Here is a 15,278-nt window from a genome sequence, read left to right as displayed (position 1 = left end):
TCTATCACTGTTGTTTGAAATGTTCCTAAAATGTAGATTTTATTGTGTTATTTTAACAATGTGATTGCACGATTCCTTCAAAAATGATGCCCGAACATCAACAAGCACTCCTGTCCCGGCTGTGCTCTTCACTTTGTATGTTGGTGAATATTTCCTAGATGCTGCGCGTGTGTTGTCAAGTTGGTGAGTATGTCGCTTTATTTGCATGTGTTTTGGCACATTTGTGTTTTTATATTTGCATGGTTTCTGCAGCTGCAGCACGTTTCTCCCGATGCTTTTGGTCCGTTGAGGCGCGTTGGCACTTGTCGGCCACCGTACATTGTCTGCAAAGATCAAAGGTAATTGGTAAAAAACGGTTTTTGCTTTTCTTCAAGTTATTGGCAGCAGAACCCAGAAATCATTTTCAGAAGTATAACAAATAAAACTGAGACAACTCTGAAATGTTAAGCTTGAATGTCCTAAAAATATATGTGAACCACACAAAAAAACAACAATTTGAAAGGATCTTGTAAAACCATTCGCCAAGATTTGGACATGAAATTATTTGGAACCATTTCGATTCTATTCTTAGTATTGCTTTCATAAAAAGCACACTGTCAACGACACAATAAAATAACATAATGTTCTCTCTCGTCTGCTCCCATGCTCTTCGCACATTCAAACAGGACCGATGTTAACCCAGACTCTGAAGGAGTAATCACATGCCACACAGCAGTCTAAACAGTGAGCGCTGTCTTTTGTGAGCAGATATAGATTGTCACAGCAAGACGACATCGAGGAGGTAAATTAAAGGCACACGGTTACCACTGAGTGGACGCAGAGCAGCCGGTCATTAGCACAGGAGGAGCTGATTTGAGCTGTGCTGACCAAGTCCTCCAGTCTAGTGCACTTAGAGAAAGATTTTCTGATTGACCAATTATTAGTCAAACACTGAGGGAACAAACGCCATTAACTTCAAACAAATATCTTATTCAAGTCTGTTTAAATTCAAATGATTCCCTTATACACAACACAGTAATTTCTTTCAATTAAACTTTATCATCTTCTGTCTTAGATTTTTTCTAAAGAGACTCCTTTGAACTAAGGGATGCATATGTGTCCTCATTAATAGAGCCTTATTAAAGCCTAGCTTCCAGTTCTCCGTTGAAATACTTGTTATCTGTAAATGAGGTTCTTTCCAAGACTAATTTTATTCAAAAGGACACCGCTTTTTTTTTACAGTGAAGCTTTTTTAGAAAATGTTGTGAAATGTTTTTTTCTTTTTGTTGCTCTAAAACAGTAAGCAAGCTGCAGCAGATTGCATAGATGGAGAGTATTGTAACAAGCATGTTTTATTAACGTCAGTGTTGTATCACTAAATAAAAAAAAGTTAAGAGGTAGTTTTAGGATGGATCTAACCACAGGGTTTCACAAGGTTACATCAATAAATTACCATTTGAATGACATAAAACCAATTAGAAATCAAACCACTTTTGTACTATGAATAGATTTCACATACATATTTGATTAGAATATTTTTTCTCCAATATCTTCCATGTCATTTGACCCATGGGACTTAAATATTTTTATGAAATAAATGCTACATTTACTTAATCTCTTCATTGGCACCCAAACAAAAGAATAATAACAGTAATACATTTGTAATTTGTAAAGCACCTTTCAATACTACAGTAAAAGCAATCCCAAAGTTCTACAAGGGGCAGAAGAATATCTGCATTAAAGGTACCCTAATAAACTGTTTTTCATCAATATATTATAGGTCTCAGATATATACAAAACATGTCTCTGAAGTGTTTGGCTCCAAATACCAAACAGATCATTGCAGCATTACCCACAATCCCCTCTGTTTCAGCCAAAGTGCTGATTCTCTGTCTGTTATTTTAGATGAAAATAAGGAGCCCCTCCCCACGCCCCTCTGAGAGAGATTTGGTTAAAAAGAACACATTAGCCGCTTTCACACGGCAGGACTTGCCGTACTTTAGTGCCGGCACTAAAGTACCACGGCACTGAATCCGCCAGGGGGCTAGTGCCAATCGCATTCACACCGCAGTACTTTCCCTGAGGCAAAATTACGCTGACGTCACTTCGTCTTCTTCTTCTCTGGGTTTACTGGCAGGCCGCAAAACCACTTCACGGCGAGTACAAAAAAAAACGAGAGAAGAAGAACTACACGGGGGGAGGGGGTATAAAGCCCACCCGCTGTATGAGGCGTTTGTTTACTTTCCGACCTCAGACATGATGGAGTTCATAAGGATAATTTACAAATAAAATGCCCCATTATAACAATGGACTTTATCTTTATGTATTTATTATATATTACCCCCTCAGGCTGATTTTGGAAAAGGACATTAACCCTTGTTTGGTGTTTTTCCCTTATTTATCTAAAACAAATGACATGATAAATTACTTGTGTTTATGTGTGTAAGACTTGTGTTTCTGCCCCTGCCATTGCTGCACAAGGTTGCAACATTGTAGATCAATTCAACCACCGACACCTGTCTGCTCTCACATTCTTCTATTCTGCAAATTTGGGGTGGGACACAATAAATAAAGCTTCGCCAGTTTTTTTGTTTTATTGCACAGTCAAGACATAACAATAACGGCATCACGCTGTTCCAGGTGTGTCGTATGTATGTAAATTGAAGTTAAATAAAAGTGAAATGTAAAATAAAGTGTAAGTAGTTTCAAAACAATGTAACAGTGGCAATATATATAGCAGCAGACACACCTTAGTGCAAGTTAGGTGTCAGTATTAAAAAACAGTGGCAATATATATATATAATAACAATAGAAAATCGTTACCACTCTTATTATTGTGGTCTTTAATTTTGTTATAGTCCTGCCTGAGTTTCTTTATTTTTATCCGGCATCCGTGTGCACTGTGCACGATTCCCAGCTCAAGTAGCTTTTGCGAACATCGCTCAAAACATTTGGAGTTGGGAACTGCTTTCTGTAGAAGCTGCTGCATCCCGTCCTCAGAGTAAATTGCCAGAAGCGCCGACACTTCCTCATCATTCCACCGCTCCGGTGTTGTAGTACGTGTGGTCATAACTGCTTTAAAGTACAAAAAAAACTACTCGCTCAGGTGTGGATGTGGTTTTGTAGCGAGGAAAAAAATGGCTGCCTAACAAAACAAATTCAGAGTCTAACGGGGCGTGGTTTGCAATTCGCCCAGCCAATAGAAATAGAATATAAATTGGCACTCTTTTATCACCAGGTTCGTACCACCTCTCTAGCAGGGACTGAAAATGGCCAAAAGAGTTCCCGGCACTGAGTAGTCCCGGCGGTGTGAACGCGACATTATTGGTACTAACGGAACTAAAGAACCAAAGTACCAGGGAAAGTCCTGCGGTGTGAATGCGGCTAATGGTGCTCTAGGAGGTGATTTAGGTGATAAGGGGGGGGGGAAGTTACCTTGGTTGGTGATTGGCTAATGGTTACCAAGCCAAAACATCGTTATGACATCATAAAGTGGCCAAAATCTGATCAGTTCATTTTCAGACAGGTTTTTATAGAAATGGATCAGGACAAAAAGTGAGAGAATCTTTTTTCCCCGGAGGGGACACATGTTTATGTAGAAGATACATGAACAAGTGGATTTTGCATAATAGGTGACTTTTAAGACATTCAAACAAGTAATGGCAATGAACTGCATTCACCTATTCACTCACATCCATACAAAGGCAGAGGCTGCTATACAAGGTGCCACCTGCTCAGGGAAACATTCACACACCATTGGTCATATTTGGCCCAAGGACAAGTTATAGCAATTGTAGAGTAGTGAAATGTTGGTGGTGTTTTAGTATTGGTGTGTGTGTGGTGGTCTACCGGTGACCTTGTTGGTTGTACATCCTGACAGCTGCAGGAAGAAAGTATCTGTGGTATCTCTCAGTGAAGCAGCCTGTCACTGAAGGAGCGTCTCAAACAACAAAGTCTCCTGCAGGGGGTTGGACATGTTGTCAAACAGGGATTCAAACAACAAGAAAATAACACAAGATGGATTCACACACACTGGTATCCACTGTCAACAGGCTGTCATGATTGAATTATACAGTGTTAAGCTGTCTGCAGGAGATAGCACATCACCGATACTCATTAGAACACTGTCTTCTGTTTTGCTAATGGTTTGAAGCTTTATTTTCTCATACTGTGCATTTGATTTGGTCTTGGGGCTAAACTCTGTCTGAATGTCTGGTCTCAGCTAACGACATACTGTGCTGATTTTAAATGATGCGGTTTTGTTTTGCCGAGCAGCAATTAAGTCTAGTGGCTGTCATATAAGGTGACAGTAAATGAGTGAGTCAGTGTCAGCACGATTCTACCGATGCAATTTATCAGAGCAAACTTCTGAGTGTCAGCTGCTTTGTGTTGCCATAAGTCTCAAAATAATTGTTAACCTTAGGTCAGTCCTGTTATATTCACAATGTTTCTTTAGTAAGCTTTAGTACTTTTTCAGACAAAAGTACCAAGGAGAAAGTTCATCAATATTACACAACTTATTAAAGAAGCTGACGTATTTAATACAATTTTGGTAACGACATTTGATGTGAATTATGGTAGCCGAGCTTGTTGACTTTTCTTTGAACAAGTTGGCACAGCTTCCGGTGATAATCGATAATAAACAACACATAATCTGATCAGATGTTGCTGTAAATCCTACTCAGATGTCTTAATTTACATTATTTAATTTCATATTCTGTTCTTGTACATATCCCATATTCTATTAACATGTGTATAGACTTTTTGCACCACTTTTTATTTTGTAATTTTGTATTTTATTTTTACGTTGCATTGTTGGAGGAGCTCAGGTCAGAAGAATTTCATTTCTACACTGTAGCTTTGTGCATATGACAATAAAATGTAATCTTGAATATTTGAAATGGTGGAAAGAAAGAAACATTCATTCAAGTGCCGTACAGCTTTTAAGGTTTTCATTGTTAGTCAATGACTGTGGCTGTGAGGTGGGGTCGTCTTTCAATCCTAAGGTTGTGGGTTCGATCCCAGTCCCTGCAGTCAGGGTGTTGATGTGTCCGTGTGCAAAATACTGAACTCCAACGCTGTGTGCATGTGTGTGTACAGTATGTTAGCTTACTGGAGCACTTACAGAGCACTTTGCAGGTTAATGATGACTTGCTAAAGTGCTTTGAAAGGTCATGAAGACTGGATCAATATAAACACGGTCCATTTACCATCAGAAAAGTTCCAAGTTAGAGATTATTAATACAAAATATATTAAACAAATGCATAGTGATGTATTATTTTAGGACAAAATTACATTTATTTATCACCAGAGGGTTATTTAGAAGCTTCTCACATGTATGTACAAGTAATGAAATTAGCTCTACCTTTACAAGCTGCAACATAAAAGGATGAACACATCAATGCATAAACAGAACTAGTATGACAGAGCTACTGTTCCCAAAAGGACCATTCTGCATACTTTTGATCATATTTGGCGTGTAACAGTATTTTTAACATTAATGCATTTACTTAAGTTAAAGGTCTGAAAAGACTTCCAGCTGTGCTTTATGTAAATTAGGTATATAAAAAAAGACGACTGTGTTGCACAGCATTTATTGTGATAAAAGTATGACTTTGAGACTATGCAATACAGCCCTGCCCTAAACTTTTACAAACCCTGTGAGGAGTTTGCACAGCCTGACAGACAGGAAAACAACCACAATGTACGATCTTTTTGTCCTAACTAGCGAGTGAGCGCACACCAAACCCAAACAAATTTCAGACAAATGTCAGAGACTGTATCCAAAACAGGAAACAGAAATGTCACATCAGTTGCTTGGGACTCACCACATTTATTTCTGCTTGCTTAACCATAAAAGCTGGATTAGTGTTTTTTCACCATGAAAGAATAAATCCTATACTTCACATTTCTAATGTATTCTTCTCCCCCTGATATAATCAATGGTCCTGTTTAGTATGTTCCTGTTCTGGTTCCTTTCCAATTAGATTTCTCGAGTGTGGATTGAAAGTTTTAACATTTTAATCATAAAGTGTGAAGAGTAACTCTTTCGTGCTTGTTATGTTGCATTCCTGCTGTTTAGTCTTTATTCCACATAAAATGTCCTAGCTTTCTTCTGCCTTAAACACATCCTGCTGACAGAGGACCGAGCTGAGCTTGGCTGCATGCAGGAGGGAGAGTGGGAAGAGTTAACCTCTATTGATCACAACAAAACTCCTGCAGCTTTAAATGAACGTGGAGAAGCCCCAGACACACTGAATACAACATCCACTGTAATTGTCAAATCAGGATCTCCTCATGTCCGTCTGTCTTCACACATAGGCTATAGATTCAGATTCAATTCACTAATCCCGGTCAGAGAGCCATGATTGTTTTGTCTCTGTTCTGACTTGTTTAGGAGAAACTGAAAGTCTGTTTGCACAAATGAAACACCTTTTGCAGACCTGCAGCTCTGATTGTGTGCCTCACAAAGACAGTCAAACATCACGTCACGTCCTTATCAGTCTGCCCCTCAGCCCCTTTTACAAATATTGGTGACCAAAGAAGGATGACAGTTCAAACATTAGAGCCCGTGTTGCATCTGCAGACAACAGTGTGACCTTTCGGGCATGCATTAAAAGGGTGCAGTGACCATAATTATAACTGAGGTTACACCAGGAAAAAACGGCATGGTTTCAAAAACTAATTTAGGAATAATTAGCTTAAAACAATGCAGAAATAAAAAAGTTAGACCTATTTTTATTTCCTGTAGAAATAGAGTATTTGCATGTTTTTTCGTTGATTATATGCAGACTCTTTGATGCACGCAGAAGCTCTTCAGTCAGGTTTAAAGGCAGATCTAAAAGAGAGGCACGCGCCACATCCACTTGTCGACCGCCCCACTCTGGATAAGTGATTACACGGTTGACACGTGAAATACCAATAGCAACCTGCGCGAGTTGATTTGCGCGAGTTGATTTGTGCAAGACGCGCGCATCTCTCAGAGGCGCACGAGGCTCCGCGCTGGATCTCTCTGTGCTCATATTCTGTATCTGAAAACTCAATACGGTATGTGTGCTTTATTTTCTCTCCAATTCCACATGTGATGTTTTCAGTTTATCTAGCTTTAATTGAATTAGGTCTCACTCAAATCCAGCTGGCTACAGTAGAGCTGAATGGAGAGAGATGCGATGTTGTAAAGAAATACGTCAGTTCTTTATCTCAAAGGTGTTTTCATATGCTGGAGTTTAGGGAATTGTTATGTTTGATAGATACTTTTTTTTTTATCTGCACATTGTCCGTAATTGCCTTGCAGTTTTACAATCTCCTTTTTAAGACTTAAAATGAAAGAGTAGACTGTTTGTCTCCAATTGTATTTCTTATGTTGGCTGCTGGGAGAAGGGATGCAGTCGGTTAGTCTAACGATTACATCTGAAACGACATATAGAGTTAATGAGTTTGGAGCCAACCATGAAATCGTTACTTTGTATTTTCATGCTATTTTCATTTTCATCCATTTTAAAATTAATTATAACACCTCGATTTAGCAGTTTCCTATTTTGGACTGGTCATCCAAACGAGATTATTAATTAATTCACCCAGAGCATAAATACCTGTATTTAATAATATACTGTTGTCTGAGAGTGATTTCAGATATTAAACTATTTGTGGAATTGTCAAATGTCAAATCATTGTAAGCATGCATGAACAATAGTTCAGACACAATTGAACAAATAATCTGCACAGAACATAATACCCTTTATTAAAAGACCCTGTGTTGGTTGACAGATTAGTGTTACAATTGTTTATTTACTGCAACAGTTCCATTCTTTTGATGTTTTTTTTTAGTTATATCATATACTTCTTTGAGACATAAAGTCTCAGTAATGATTAAGATTGACATCAGTTTAGGTGAAGCAGAAATCTTTCATCCAGAATTGTCAGAATTAATCTGATCCACACTTTTCACAGAAATCAATATTATTATCAACACCTTTAATACATCTGAATGGTAAATTAAAAATCTTTGTCCCTGCCAAATGACTCACTGAGTGAATTCACCATCAATATGCTCGATGTGTGTATGCTCCCATTATCTCTAGCAGTCATTATGTTGCCATAGCATGATTATTGCATTTAATCAATGTGAATTGGAACCACCAGTGCTGTTTATTGTGCACATGTAAATAAGTCCAGAGCCATGCAGCAGCCTTCAGCTATTCAGTGTTTCTGCCGAAGTTAAGAAAATCTGATGAGCTAAGGGAATGGCACCTTACTTACAGGGAAAGACAAACTGCAGAAAACATACCTCAAACACACCGTAATTAGCCAAGAGAAACCCTTTCTTTGTTCTGACAAAATAAAGTTTGTTCCCTTTGAAACTACACTGGACTTAATAAAATGTAATCACAAGGACAAGTATTATAATTGGACAGAGTTCACTCTGCTCAACTGTAAAGCTCGTCTTCATTCACAAAGGATTGTAAAAAGAGGGAAATTATTTAAAGGGGGCCTATCATGCAAAATACATAAATATGTGTGTGTCAGGGAACTCACAAAGTGTCAGAAAACAAAACTCTCTCTCTTTTCCTCCGTACCCAAATCTCTAAAAACGGGGGAACAACGTAGCTGATCCAGATTTGCGTCCGATATGACTTAATATCGGCAATGTGGACCCACGGCCCTATCAAAAAGTTTCTATCAGAAATAATGCCTGACGTGTTTCGGGAGTCATATGGTCTTTGCTTACATTAGCAAGCATCGCTAACACTCAGAGCTAACTGGAGAGAGTATGTGTAAAAAAGCAGGAAATAAAAAAAGGAACTCACCTTGTGGCAGTGTTGTAGTAAAGTCACCAATTCACGAGTCCAAGTCACTCTCGAGTCCCCACTTTTCGAGTCCGAGTCCAAGTCCGAGTCACCTAGGGAGAGTTGGAGTCGAGTCCGAGTCCAAGTCCGAGTCACCCAAGGAGTGTCCGAGTCGAGTCCGAGTCATCATTACCTGTGTTCGAGTCCAAGTCCGAGTCACCCAAGGAATGTCCGAGTCGAGTCCGAGTCATCATTACCTGTGTTCGAGTCCGAGTCCAAGTCCGAGTCACCCAAGAAGAGTCCAAGTCAAGTCCGAGTCACAAGTCTTCATGTATTAATCTTAATGGATATTTGTTGAAATTTAGCTGTAGCTCCTCTACATTGCTTTTATCCTATCATGTTATACTAATGTGTCTATTGAACTGCTGTGAAGCGAGTTTGGCTACAATTATTGTATAAAAGGTGCTATACACATATAAAGCTTATTAACAATATTAATATTATTATTATTATTTTTATTATTGTAAATTACCTTTAATATGTCTAACTATATTTAAAATGAGTTACCTTTTAGAGAAGTGATTATATTTGTATGCCAATATTTTCTTATGGTAAAGTTTTCGTTTTGCACTTTTATTTTGATAGTAATAAGATCGGGACTCTTATTTTTGAAGCAACTGTTACCGGAAGTCAATGGACAACGGAGCAGTGTAAACACACATGTATAATGACAGCGTGGGAGGCGGGGCCTAGTTCATTCCTATGGGAGTTGCTCATTGGCGCATGAAGACAAAATGGCCCAACTTTTGAGAGAGCGAAACGTCACGAAAGTATTCATATAATCATATAATCCGTTCTTATTGTGCATCCATGGGTAAAGGTAAAACTCATGTAATACTGAACACGTCACATGAACGTGCCGGGCGGCGCGGTCCCGTGGGTTAGATCCGCGTTCATAATGCCGAGGAAAATAACTCTCAGAATAACGTTATTAGCACATTTTAGAACTTGAGGACCGAATGTTTTTGATAAGGGCTATACAAATGTTCATACTGGGTAGTTTATTTAGTTTAAAAAAACGTATCCAACGATTTACAGACGTCTCTTTCCCAATGTTAGTCAATGGGAAAAAGTATTTCCGGGCCCAGCGACTGATACGGAAGTGTAGTACCGCCGTTTGGCCACAACGAATATTTTCCTCAGAGTCCGGCGCACTTCTTGGGGGCTTGCCCAACATTCGTTGTGTCCAAACGGCAGTACTGCAACTTCCGTATCAGTCCGTGACGTCACCTGGCCCAAAACCACTTTTTCCCATTGACTAACATATAGGGAAAGAGACGTCTGTAAATCGGTGGATAATTTTTTTTTAACTAAATAAACTACCCAGTATGAACTATTTTATAGCCCTTATTAGAATCATTAGGTCCTTAAAGTTGTAAAATGCACTAAAAGCAGAATCTAGATTTATTTTCTCTCTCCATTCATTCTAGTGAGCCGAGAGTGGGAGCTTGGGGGCGGGGCTTAAGGGGCGCATGCTCTGTGAGCGCACATACGGGTTCTTCTGCTCTGGCAGCCAGGCATGACGGGTAATCTGTGACGTTTCAGTCTCTCAAAAGTTGGGCCATAATAGCCGCTTTCACACCAAGTACTTTGCCGTACTTAGTTCTCAGCACTTAGTTCCCAGCACTGCTGCTGGGCAGCTTCTACTGAAGCCTTCCGAGTAAATCGCCAGAACGCCGACACCTCCTCATCTCCACCGCTCCCATGTTTTTTTTGTGTTGCCATAAGTTATTCTCTCTCCGTTGGTGCGCGGGGCTAATGCTAATGCTAAAAATGCTAATGCCAGCAAATACAATGGCGGCTTCACAAAACAGAGTTTTACGGGGCGTGGTTTGCAATTCGCCCAGCCAATCGAAATTGGTACTTTTTTCTCCCCAGGATAGTACCACCTCTCTAGCAGGCACTAAAAATGGCGGTAAAAGTTATCGGAACTAAGTACTCTTTTTGGTGTGAACGCAAAATTCCAGGCACTAACGGAACTAAACGGGAAAAGTACTCCGGTGTGAACGCGCCTTTTGACTTCATGCGCCAATGAGCAGCTCTCATAGCAAAGAACGAGACCCCGCCTCCCACGCTGTATCTAGTTCTTATTATACATCCATGTGACGGATAGATGACGAATACATTAAGATATACTAAATAAAGTGCCACAGTGACGCGTCCTAAAACCCGGAAGTAAGCTGTGCATGGGTTCCTTCGACAACAAAGCAATGCAATTTCTCCATAGGATTTTAGAAAATAGCTCGAAATAAGGTCTGTGGTTGAGACACATTTAAGAGACGGATCACGTTTTCTTCAGTCGGATAATCTCCACATGTCTACCCTACTTTTATAATTTTCTAATCACAAATCTATCGATTCGATTTATGATCAGAGTCATGGTGGGCCAAAAATTCACGAGTCAGAGTCATCGCGCGCGAGAATTCACGAGTCCGAGTCGAGTCCGCGTCAATCAGTGCGCGAGTCGAGTCGCGAGTCCCGAAAATCGGTCCAGGACTCGAGTACTCCATCTCTGCCTTGTGGTAAACCCGCAAGAGAAAAAGCATTTGAGCTCCATACTGTTTCAGAAATAATCCTTGATGTGGTTTGGAACATGATGGCGTTTAATCACGGCAGAATTTAGCTGTATCTGCCCGTAGAATTCTGAGCAGGCTCCCCCTCCTCTTTTATTTAAACTAAGGACCCAAAATCAGCATTTATCTAACAGGGCTGGAATAGAGGGATATGAGGGATGTCTAAAATGCATGATCTGTTTGGTATTTTGAGGGTTTATTTTGTATTTAATATCTGAGACCCATAATATTTGCCTACAAATAGCATAATAGGAGACCTTTAAGTTCATTAATTCATTACAAATGTGTCTTTGAAGAAGTGTGACATTCATTTCCACCCGTTATTCAACATGTCCTTGGCTTGGCAGTGATTTTGTACTGTGCAGTGTGGTCTATTGTGTTCATGATTTCCCTCCTCCAGGTTGACAGCAGCCTTTTGGGATGGAAGGCACAGGCAGCGGCTGGGCAGCAGAGCTCACCCCTCCCTGTGTGATGCATGCTGGGACTGGGAATGACACGGGTCAGGTCTTTGAGGTGGCGCTGCAGAACGGCTCGTCCAAGCGCAGCCACGGGTTTGTGGGAGTGGAGCTGCTGCAGTCCTTCAAGCTGCTCATCATCCCCTGCTACACTCTGGTGGCTCTGGTGGGCGTCTTCGGAAACTACCTGCTCCTCTACGTCATCTGCCGCACGCGCAAGATGCACAACGTCACCAACTTCTTCATTGGAAACCTGGCCTTCTCTGACATGCTGATGTGTGCCACGTGTGTCCCCTTCACTCTGGCCTACGCCTTCAACCCACACGGCTGGGTGTTTGGCCGCTTCATGTGCTACCTAGTGTACCTCATCCAGCCTGTGACGGTGTACGTGTCCGTCTTCACTCTCACTGCCATTGGTGTGGACAGGTAAGACTGAGCCAGATAAAAGTGGACAGAATACATAAACCCCACAGGGAATATCTTAATGTGTCCTGAACTTAACTGACAAATCCTTTAATGCTTGGTGAGGTTAGCTGAGCCACACTGTTATAAAATACATACTTGAAGAAAAATAATAGGGTATACATAATTCCTCTCAATTAATGTCAATGTCTCTTTTTGCACATCATTAAAGTGACAGATGCAAATGTGAAATAACTTTGACGGATGTAAGCTGTGGAAATAAATTAAGAGTTTATTGGATAATATGTGTTTTCTTAAAGAGGAAATATTATGCTAATATTCAGTTGCATATGTTGTGCCTCTACTGTGATATCTTCACAGGGGGGGGGGGGGGTAGACCATTTACAAAACCTATATAACATACTATAGCAAATGGACAAAGAATAAGATTGATCATGCAAGTCATGAAACAGTCAACATTTAATACACTTTGAAGTGTTTTTCTCTCCGCCATGTATAAAATGCTGTTGATTTAATGGGTGCATTATGATTTACCTGTTATAAGATAATATTACCACCTGAATGGCTGCTCACACTGCAGATGTTCTCAACATCGAAACCATTACAAAATGCACTATCCCTATCCTTTGAGTAACTCCAAATGTAAAAATTGCCTGACTGAGGGGGATAAAGGATTGCTCAGCACTCCAAGGTGTTGTGCTCATTACACCAAACTGGGCCCGAATCCTCCTTTGTTGGTCCCCATGGATACAGTGGCAGAGCTGAATTGGATTTAACTTTCATGAAAGCTTTGTGAACATGTTTTTTTATTTAACATCCGTTCTCGGTATGAAACCGTTAATTTGTCAAGCACTGCTTTCTATGGTAATTTTTAAGGCTTTGGTACTTAACAGCTGTGATCCCATTAGCATGTTGTGATTGCTGTTGGCAAGCGATGGCTTGTGAATGCTGTTTTCTTCCATGACTCATATCTGGCATGTTTCTATATTTTTGTCCACTGGTTTGGCTAGGTAGATCTAATCTAATCTAGACCCGGAACAAAACTAACAAAGGGTAACCTGTTCTCTGCTTCTTTATAGATACTACGCCACAGTTCATCCTCTGAAGAAGCGCATCTCAGTGGTGGCGTGCACCTACCTGCTGTCGGGGATCTGGCTGCTGTCCTGCACTCTGGTGGCTCCAGCTGTGGCCCACACCTACCATGTGGAGTTTAAGGACGAGGGCTTCAGCATCTGCGAGGAGTTCTGGATCGGCAAGCAGAACGAGCGTCTGGCCTACGCAGTACAGCACCCTCTTCATCACCTACGTCCTGCCTCTGTCCGCGCTCTGCATCTCGTACCTGTGCATCTCGGTCAAACTGAGGAATTGTGTCGTGCCCGGCCACCACACCCAGAGCCAGGCTGAGGCTCAGCGGGTGCGCAAACGCAAGACCTTTCGGCTGGTGAGCCTGGTGGTGGCGGCCTTCGGCGTCTGCTGGATGCCGATCAGTGTGTTCAACGTGCTGCGGGACATTGACATTGACCTGATCGATAAGCGCTACTTCCTGCTCATTCAGCTGCTCTGTCACCTGTGTGCCATGAGCTCCTCCTGCTGTAACCCCTTCCTCTACGCCTGGCTGCACGACCGCTTCCGTGCTGAGCTCCGCAAAATGTTCAAGTGCCGCAGTCGCATCGGCATCTCGGCTAACAACTGCGCCACAGCTAGTGTGGTTTTGTGAAGCTTTGTTCATTCCTGACTTCTTCACTGTATGTTCAAGTGTATTGGGTATATTCAATTCATTTTAGTGACATTTGGCAAACTCGCATTAAAATAGTAAGTATCTTTTGTTTTAATATTAGATGTTGGGCTGCAAGTGGTCTGGCAAGCAGGGAACCTAACTGCAGACTTGTGATAGTGATCCAGCTTTGTTCCAAGGAAAGCGCACCATAATTCAGTGGCCCAGTATCAACTTCGCTTAAGAGAAATCCACCAATTTAGCTTTACACTTAAGAAACATTGTCATACTCACCATAGACCAGTAGACAAAAACATGGATCATAATCAATGCACCAAAACCAGAGATATTCTCTTTGTTTCCCATACATTCCTACATTACCCACAATGCAGCTTGAACGCTGACAGTGGCCATTTCTCAATGTCGAGTAAAGCTGCTGCAGAGCCACTATTTCAAGTATAGTACGTCATCGAGTGGCGCCGAAGGACTGTTTAAATGCCCAGCATTCGGCGACGCAGTATACTTGAAATAGTGGCTCTGCAGCAGCTTTACTCGACATTGAGAAACGGCCAGAGTGTTTGGATATTTGGTTTTGTTACCTGTAACCTAGTGTTGCCTTAAACAGTTATAGCCTGAAGCAGAGATGAGGAGCAGGCTGTGGGGTGTGGTAAATTCACTTATTTCTAACTCCACAGCCTTAGATTTTTTAATGATCAAACTTTTAGCCTTCAGCCCCGGCCAATGCTGACTTAAGAGACATTACTTGAGACAATTTATTATTTTTTGTGCAGCTCCCTCTGGAACCATACAAGGTTTTTGAATTATTTGTTTTACATATGCAGGAGCTCTCTAAAGGACATGTAAATATACTTTGATCTGTAAATTCGATGGACTTCACCAAAACGGAGCAGATCGGGTTGAGTCTGATTTTATTAAAAAACATCCAGATTAAGTTGTAAAACAAAAACAGATTGTTGACATGGTCTACAATATACACCATTGAATAAACTGCTTAATTTACACTGCTGTTTAAATAAATTGGTCTGAAGTCCAGCTGCCCTGCCTCTTGGCCTGAAAGGCAGCCATTGTGTAAAATAAAACATGTATTATTGTTGTTAGTCAGGGAGAACACATGTATTTAAAATGTGAGAGCCACTAATTTGTTAACTTAAAAAGACAGCTAGAGATATTAATATGAAAGTTGCTCCATTGAAAACTGTGAATAGGATTTCATTTGTAGGTTATTTCTTTCTGTTAGGGAATAATTTGCTTAGGTATTCAACCTTC

The 15,278-nt window shown here is 40.7% G+C and overlaps 1 protein-coding gene across 1 annotated transcript; it reads left to right on the top strand.

The window, feature by feature from the left end:
* Positions 1 to 6,970: 6,970 nt before the first annotated feature.
* prlhr2a (prolactin releasing hormone receptor 2a) lies at positions 6,971 to 14,394 on the top strand. Its single transcript, XM_034238436.1, is given in 4 exon segments — positions 6,971 to 7,027; positions 11,800 to 12,280; positions 13,357 to 13,558; positions 13,560 to 14,394. Coding segments are annotated over 3 exon segments (1,098 nt in total). The 5' UTR covers positions 6,971 to 7,027; positions 11,800 to 11,819; the 3' UTR covers positions 13,995 to 14,394.
* The last annotated feature ends 884 nt before the right edge of the window (positions 14,395 to 15,278 follow it).

The sequence above is a fragment of the Gymnodraco acuticeps genome, unplaced genomic scaffold (genome assembly GCF_902827175.1).
Source record: "Gymnodraco acuticeps unplaced genomic scaffold, fGymAcu1.1, whole genome shotgun sequence".
Lineage (NCBI taxonomy): Eukaryota > Metazoa > Chordata > Actinopteri > Perciformes > Bathydraconidae > Gymnodraco > Gymnodraco acuticeps.
Note: the sequence above shows the minus strand (reverse complement) of the source record. Positions and strands in the feature narration are given on the sequence as shown.